At 51.4% G+C, this 8,213-nt stretch overlaps 1 protein-coding gene across 2 annotated transcripts; it reads right to left on the bottom strand.

Annotated features, from left to right (window-relative positions):
• Positions 1–1,945: 1,945 nt before the first annotated feature.
• On the bottom strand, positions 1,946–7,008 carry LOC120661175 (squamosa promoter-binding-like protein 18). Of its 2 annotated transcripts, none has more exons than XM_039939906.1 (3): positions 5,872–7,008; positions 3,247–3,377; positions 1,946–2,920 (listed from the first exon to the last, which is right to left on the bottom strand). In XM_039939906.1, the coding sequence occupies exons 1-3, from the start codon at positions 6,339–6,341 to the stop codon at positions 2,214–2,216; spliced, it is 1,308 nt and encodes a 435-aa protein (XP_039795840.1). In that variant the 5' UTR covers positions 6,342–7,008; the 3' UTR covers positions 1,946–2,213. The 2 variants fall into 2 exon arrangements, with proteins under 2 accessions (XP_039795840.1, XP_039795839.1); XM_039939905.1 differs by having other exon boundaries at positions 1,946–2,938; positions 5,872–7,007.
• Between the last annotated feature and the right edge of the window lie 1,205 nt (positions 7,009–8,213).

The raw sequence follows: 8,213 nt of genomic DNA, 5'->3' as shown, positions 1-8,213 counted from the left end.
TGGCATACCCAGAGGGGCTAACCGGCAAACCACCATCTCCTCTCCCCTGCCCAAGCTCATGATCAACCCGTACCGGCGCGAGGAGAACTCCTGCAGCTGCGGCCTGCACGGTGCACAGGCACTCGGGCGCCGGACGGACACGCGCCGGCCGCCGTCCGAAACCAACGGTCCGCGACAGGGGCCGGGGGACACCCAACCCGGCAGGCCAGGGGGCGAGCAGGCGATCGCCCAACGGACCGCGCGCGGTGCCGAGCCTGCTGGCTGCTGCTGACGCCCGACGCGGGGCCCGTCCCGTCGTCCGATGCGATCGTCCGAGGGATATTTGGCTGAGACGGGCGCCGGCCGGTGGTGTGCGGTGCCGTGGTGGACTAGTGGTGAGAACGTGACAGGACCCAAGCGCGCTCTGCCCCCGTCGGCACCACGTGTCGACCGCCGGGCGGGGACGATGCCGATCGGACGACGGGCCGCCGCCGGCAGCGGCGCGGGCGGTTGCGTTCGGCTCGCAGCCTGCTCCTTCGTTCCCCATGCCTGGAGCTGTGGACAGACCGGAGAGGGCAGGGCCAGGCCACCCGGGCCCGGCCGCCAAGAGCCCAAGGGCCGGTGGGGTCGCACGAGCCGGGAGGCGGGGCGGGGCGGCGCGGAGGCGCTTGCGTGCGTGTCCCTTTCGACGCTTTTCCCTTGGTTTTGTTGCCGTGCAATCAATGGCCGGTCAATCAATCAATCATGGCCCCGCCGGGGTGGCGGCCACTGCCTGCCGTGCCGTGCCGTGCGAGACAGCGAGCGAGCCCGCGGACGTGACGACCCAGCCAAGGTTGGTCGGAGCCTGCTCCGCCCGGCCCGCTGGATCGGAGCGTGCTGCCTCGCTGGGCTTCTCCGATCGACGACGGCCGGCCTTGGCGGTTAAGCGCGTACGTAAAAGGAAGGAACGGCATGCATGGCACTGTGCCGTGTTGAAACAAAACACAAAAAAAAAAATGTAGCTGCCCTGCCTGCCACACGCTGCGGCCTTTCGAAATCAAAACGGTGCATGATGCACGGTCGTTTTGTGCATGTGGCCACATGCATGCACCAGCAGATCAGTATTTATTTTCTTTTTGATAAATAAGTATTTCTTAATTTTAATTGCGCTAGCTGCATGCCGCGCTGTAACCGAGTCTCTCGGCTCGATCTGATCGATGTGCCTGACATACGTGTAGCCGGCACGTGTAGGGCTCTGGGCATGCAGGTGCAGCTACATACCCGGCACGCGTCAACGAACCCCCTGCATTGCGATTTTGTATGTAGTCGAGCTACCAAGCGACGCTGCCCCCACCCGACCTTTACGGCTGCGAGGACCGGTGCCGGTGGCCCTGCCCGTGGTTGGCTTGCGAGTCGCCATCCTCCACGGTTCCCTCGAAGATGCCGGCCGGTCAGACGGTCAGACTTGACCCCAGCCTCGGAGACGGTTAGATTGCACCGTCGTTGCTGGCCGGGTGGCCGGCCCGGCTCGCTCGCTGCAACGGCAACAGCATGTGACCTGAGGCGTCGCTCGACGTGACGTGATCCTTCTTCCCCGGGGGACTTTCGTGCCAACAGATCGAATATGTGCCTGACGAATGGTCAATGGCGGGCTTGCCCACGCTGCGTTACAACGTGTAGGTACAGCTTTCTCGGCCCATACTGGTCCAAACAAGCCCATAAGCTTTCCTGGCCTATGCTGGTCTAAACAGGCCTACCTTAGGCCGAAGCCCTCCTTCAGTCGGAGAGAGAGGGGGGCATTTTCATTTCCTTGCCCATCCCCAGCCCAGACGTTCATTTGAATCAAGTACTTACCCTAAAAAATTTTTGGAATCAAGTACTTTTAACTACAGATTTGTTCAATCCAAAATAATGTTGGTCGCACGGAACTCGGCACTCCCGAGACTGTTAATGATGAAGCCTACGATAATCCTGAGTCAGCAAGACATCGAAACGATTCCAGGAGATCAATTTAGCACTAACTTCATGCGAGTTCTTTCCAGGCCGATGATGAATCAGGAAAGGCAAAACGACGGAACGAACAAATGGGTGGAGAGAAACCGGAGGGGGCTGAGATTAATGGACACAGAAAGAACAGGGAACTGGTGATCACTACAGCTGAGCATGCAGCCAGCTACGCGCAAGCGCAACACAACTACACAAAGCAAGGAACTGGGGCGAGGACACTAGTGGTCGCCGAGACCGAGAGGGCGCTACTACTGCCACGAGAACGGGAGCGACGGGGACGTGCCATCAGAGGAGCCCTCGCCTCCGACGTGGAAGATGCCGTGGTAGTTCATCTCGTGGCCGTCGGAGCCGGGGACCAGGACGGTGTTCAGCTGCTCGCTCTCCACGCTGGGCGGGCAGGCGAACCCGCCGGCGCCGGCGGCGGAGGCCACGCCGCTGGAGCCGGCCTGCGAGCAGGCGAACCAGCCGGGGGGGCTGCCGAACTGATGCTGCTGCTGCTGCTGCGGGTGCAGGCTGGGGACGAGGGGCTGCGCCATGGGGATGTGCTCCGTCGGCTGGACCATGCGGCTGACGTCGACGCTGGAGGAGTTGGCGGGGGATGACAGAAGAGAGAGAGCACAATCCGAGTCGAGCACGGGGGTGAGCCCGTCGGAGAAGATCTTGTTGCTGCTGCTGCTCTCGGGCGGCGGGGCCACCGTCTTGAGGAGGGGCTGGCACACCGCGGAGACCTCCAGCGCCGCCGCCGCGCCCGCGCTGAAGCTGACCTGGTCGCCGTCCTGGAGGAACGGGAAGCGCCGCCCTTCCTTGGAGTTGGAGTAGGCCGGCGTCGAGCCGGCGAAGTGCGGCCGCGTGCTGAGGACCTGGTGATGCGTGTAGTATGAACTGTCCTCGGATTTGATGACCCCAGACCAGCTCGGCTCCGGCCTTGGAGCCGGGAACGACGAGAACCTTGTCCCTGCACTCGAAAACAAGCCTAAAAAGCCGTCATGAAACAAGCATGAAAAAGCTACCCAATTTTTCGCAATGTAAAACAGACTGATTAAGATGCATGGGATCAAATGGCTACTAAAGCTATATGCTTCAGTTTTACAGGCCAGATTTGATGAAATATCAGAGTTAGAAATATAGAGGCATTTTTACGGATTGAGTTTTGCGATAATGTACTCTATAGTTCAACTTCAAGTTTCGAAAGTTACCATATAGTAGCTAACTATATTAGTGGCATCTGAGTGACTAACAGAAAAAAGGTACTCGCTGAACCAAAAAAAAAACGCAAAATACCTTGCTGACTTGTCATAAAGGTTCCAGAGTTCATAGTATCTGTCTGTGGCTTCCTGCGACGCCGGTTGTGCCCATCAAGTCTCTTTCTACAGCTGCGCTTCGCGTCATCAAACTCCACCAGTAAGTGAAACCTAATGAAACAAAATTCAGGATAAGAAGTCCAAACAATAGGCAAAAAAAAAAAGGCAGGGCATACATGATAAGAGGAGCTGCAGATCCTTTAAGCACTATTATTTATAATTGCTACTGTAAAACTGTTATGTGGAAAGGAATAGCAGAAACTGCTACATCAGGAAGTGGAAAGAAGACCAGAACTTGAATGTAGTAGCAACATAATGGTACGATACTACTGTTAAAAAAAATAATGGTATGATACTGACAAGTTATAGAAAAAATGCATACAACAATCTGGATTCAATGAATAAAATATCAAGAGAATTTCAAGGAGAAACTAAGAGATCAATCTCTCCGGAGTCAGTCGGGACCATCACCACAGATGTTGATGTACACAATTTTCTGAACAAAGGCTACACTACAGGGTTACTCACATAAATAATTCAAAGTGGGGGCTGAAATGCTACTCATAGCTAGAGAAGCAAGATGCACATGTTTTATTCACCCAATATTTAAAAATAGTACTCGCCAGCCTTCAAAAATAGAAGTACACAGCTGGACCACTGAGATTTCAGAATGTCAGTTAACAAATTGGTTGCATTGGGCTTCAGCTTAGATAAAAGTTTCGCATTCAGGACCTCTCGAGCACAGAAAAGTTGTACAGCTCCTGGTGGGCATCCGGGACCACGGTATAATGGTTCCAACAGATATATGCCAGTACGGCACCCTACCAACTTGTTTGGACACTGAGGAGCAATTGATAAAGTCTGCCAAGCAGTATGGTGATCTAACTTTTCTCTACTAGGCAAGGTAATCAATCATTGGGGCCCCAGTAAATATAAAATTTTGTGAAGAAGTAGGACAAATTAACCCAAGCATTATATTTGCATTATTCAAACATAACAGGGACAGAGGTAGCTGTTCGACATATATCAAGACATTTAAAAGGCAGCAGCACAATTGAAACACACTTGAGCATCCTGAGAGGCTGAGACAAGGTTTTAGCTAGTATATATTAGTACTAGGATGTCAAATTTGGGGCACAGCATTTGTCGCAGATGATCGGAATTCAACATCAGTTGGATCTATATATCACTTTAACAGTTAGTCAATCCGGAGTGCAGGTTAGACAGAAGTTTAGGTTCATGGCTGAAACAGATTAACATCAGTTTAGCTCGGACCAAGGCAACAAAAGTACCAGAATGTATAAATAATCCCCTTAGTGGATGGAAGCTGATAGTGCAACATATATTTTCCAGGTGACATGGTTGGTTGCTAAGATAAAATGGCTGCATCATTTTTTTTGAATGATAAAAAAGGCTCCACCAAAATTATGCAGAAAAGATCCGCTAACTGTCTAGTGTCTAGGTCTCGACATATGTGTTGCTTTTCTTCATATGAAGAGCATGATTCATCGCCAGATGCAAGCAAAGGCAGATGTGGTAGGCCAGTTTCTGCCAGGAATTGAATAAGGATGGTTTTTTTTTTGAATAAGGAGGTTTTATGTTCGCTATCTTTAACCATAAAGAGCCCCCACACAACATATGCTGCGGCGCAAGACAATCCACGAGAAAAATGCAAGAAACCTACGGATCTCATTACTAATTGCAAGGAAAGGTATTCAGAAAAAGTAAACATGCAACAATGCCAAAGATGGGGCTTAAAGATTTGAGAGTAGTTCCTCTCAAGTGGATGGTAAAAGAAAGATCAGCTCCTGACCTCCATGTTTGCTTCGAATTTGTTCTGTCCTTGTTTTGTACTAAAGAATTGAAGCATTTCCGTTCAACAGTTTGATATCGCAAAGGATTTATTTTTCAATTTTATCCAAAATACAAATTCGAGTTCATTACTCATTTTTCAACCGCATGTCTGTATCATCAAAAAATATACCGTTCCAAGGGTCAGGTGAAGAAGCATCAACTGCCACAAGAAAAGACGACTCCAGCTGATATCTTCAGCACATGAAGTGCTCCCAGGCTTTTGCCGGGTGATGATTCTCACTGATGGGTTAGAAAGTTGGAATGCAGAAGTAGAAAAAAGAGGTGGTGGTAATTCAGGTAATACTTGTTGCCAAGCTAAAGGGAAGCAGGGAAAAGATTGGGGTACGTTCATATGAAAAGGCTGAAAAGGTGGGAGCCCGGAAAGGTAAAGCTGTGCATCCTTGAAACAAGACAGGCAGATATATGCTCACCTCACGTTCATCATATATGATTGTGATGACAAATTGGCAACGATTGAAGCAAAGACAGGGAAAGCCAGGGCCAAGGAAAGAACTGATTTGGCATTTTCACTTTAACCGGAGAGAATAATCAGCAGTAAAAAGGAAAAGCTGTGGGGAAAAAATGACTGACGTCAATCAGTCGGTTCTTTTGATTGCCTGTGCCAATTTCCATGGCGACAATTCAAGCAACTAACTTTTTTCAACGAAAATCAGTTTTGCGCAATGAGTGCTGGTGGATTTTTGCAAGCAAAGTGAAGTGAATTGAGAATGGTTGGAATTGTTGCGCATACCTGCTGCACTGTTGGCAGAAGCGCATCTCGCGGCCGGCGACGACGACGACGGGCGTCTTGGAGTGCGCCTCGCAGACCTTGTGCCGGCGGTGGTAGTCGCGGCACTTGCTGAGGTCGGCCTTGCAGCCGTCCACCGCGCACGACGGGCACTGCGCCCCGCCGCCGCCGCTGGCGCCCGAGCGCGGGCGCTTCATCGGGCTCGCGGACGGCACCGCGGCCGCAGCCGCCCCGGCCGACACCGGCTCCTTCATCCGGTCCGCGGCGCCGAACTCGCCCAGCCCACCGAGCTTGAGGTCGACGGAGCACTCCGCCCGGCTCGGCGCCCCGCGCGCCGACGCCGCCGCGGCGGCGGCAATGCCCGACGACGCTGCGGCACGAGGCGCTGCCGCGGCGGTGGCGATGGCCGGCACGGCGTCGTGCTCCAGGTCGGCCAGGTCCCAGGACACCGGCATCTTGAGATCCCAATCCATGAACGGAGCTTCGCCGAGCAGCGGGGGGCAACCAAGCAGCGCAAGCTCCGCCGTCACCGCCTCCTCCCGGGCCACTGCAGAGGAAGCCACCGCCCGCCCGTGCCCGTGCCCGAGCTGGAGGAGCGCTCTGTTCACGGCCAGGACACTGGCGCGGCCGGTTTGTTGTGTCCCCCCGTCCCTCTCATCCTATAGGCCGCTCTGCCGCGGGGAGGGTGGCAGCCACCAAGGGGGAGTTATTGCCCCGGGGGGCACCACCGCGCCCAGAAGCGAACAAATCAAGCACGGGAACAGGGCAAACGCCGCAGATCGGGCAGGGAGCTAGCGCGGGCGCAGCACACACAGGAAGCTTATCTTGATGACTGGTAGCTATGGACGATCCCGCTAGCTTAGCTGCTGGGAGGAAGGGGAGGAGAACAAGCTCAAGCAGAGACCACCACGGCGCTCCGCGCCGGGAGACAGCGCCACAGCACAGCAGCGGCAACGAGCCAACGACACCGCCACCGAGGACGAGCGAGGCGGCCGGTGGCCACAGCCGGCCGGCCGGCCAGAGTGGGAGCGGCAGAGCCAGGAACTGGGGGGCAGTCAGTACTTGCTCGCAGAGGCAAGTGCAGCGCAGGTGCATCAGCAGCGTCTGGGTCACTGGGAGAGAGGGCTAGCTATATCAGTCAGCCAGCCAGCCCCGTCGAGGCCGAGCAGCTCAGCTGCTCAGGTATGGCAGTGTTTAGTTCCAAACAAAAAAAATTTGGTTGTCAAATCAACCGTTTAATCAGATGTCAGATGTCGTGAGGACTTTTAGGACACTAATTAAAAAACTAATTTCAGAATTCATCTGGAAACTGCGAGACGAATCTTTTGAGGTCTTTGACCGCATCATTAGCACAAGTGGGTTACTGTAGCACTTATGACTAATCATACACTAATTAGGCTCAAAAGATTCATCTCGTCGTGTACATCCAAACTGTGCAATTAATTTTATTGTTTAACTATATTTAGTACTCCATATACGTGTCGAAAGAGAGAGGCACAAATTTCGAGGTGAAAATTTTTGGAACTAAACCCACTGGAGTGTGAGCCTCGTCTCGCTCGACGGCTCGAGAGTCGAGACACATGCCCATAATATACTGCCATTTCTTTAACATTACATTTCCCATCTCGTTAACGCAAAATACAGAAACGCAAAATTTTATGAAAGAATCTTACTAATTTGAAATACTAAATGAAATCTATTTACAAAATTTTTTATATGGATTGGCTGTAAATCACGAGTCGAATCTAACGAACCTACTTAATTCATGATTTGCAACAGTAATGCTACAGTAACCATCCGTTAATTATTGCTTAATCATGGATTAATTAGCACCATTAGATTCGTCTCGCGATTTACAACCCATCTGTGCAAAAAAATTTATAAATAAACTTTATTTAGTACTTCAAATTAATAAGATTCCGTCGCAAAAAAATTTGCGTTTACATGCATCAGGAAACAGGGCCAGTGTTGTTTGGCGATGTGCTGCAGTGGCATTTGCTTGCTCGCAGCCATTCATCAGGCCATCAATCCCCTGACAGAGATTCTAAGGACTTGTTTAGATGTTTACCCGTAAATTTTGTAAATGTAAAAAAAACATCCCATCGAATATTGAGACACATATATAGAGTAATAAATGAAGTCTATTTACAAATTTTTTTTTACATGGATGTGTTGTAAATCTCTAGACGAATCTAATGAGCCTACTTAATCTATGATTCGTCTCTCGATTTACAACATATCTATGAAAAAAAATTTGTAAATAAATTTTATTTAGTACTTCAAATTAATAAGATTTCAACACAAAATTTTTACATGTAAAAAAAACTAAACACGGCCTAAAGGCG

Source organism: Panicum virgatum, chromosome 2N (assembly GCF_016808335.1).
Source record: "Panicum virgatum strain AP13 chromosome 2N, P.virgatum_v5, whole genome shotgun sequence".
Taxonomy (NCBI): Eukaryota; Viridiplantae; Streptophyta; class Magnoliopsida; order Poales; family Poaceae; genus Panicum; species Panicum virgatum.
This window is presented reverse-complemented; position numbering and strand designations above follow the sequence as displayed.

Coding starts and splice junctions, on each gene's coding strand:
- LOC120661175 (XM_039939905.1), bottom strand. CDS start 6,341: ATGGATTGGGATCTCAAGATGCCGGTGTCCTGGGACCTGGCCGACCTG. Junction 3,378..5,871: donor TTCTGCCAACAGTGCAGCAG/GTATGCGCAACA, acceptor TTGTTTCATTAG/GTTTCACTTACTGGTGGAGT. Junction 2,939..3,246: donor CTTTATGACAAGTCAGCAAG/GTATTTTGCGTT, acceptor ACGGCTTTTTAG/GCTTGTTTTCGAGTGCAGGG.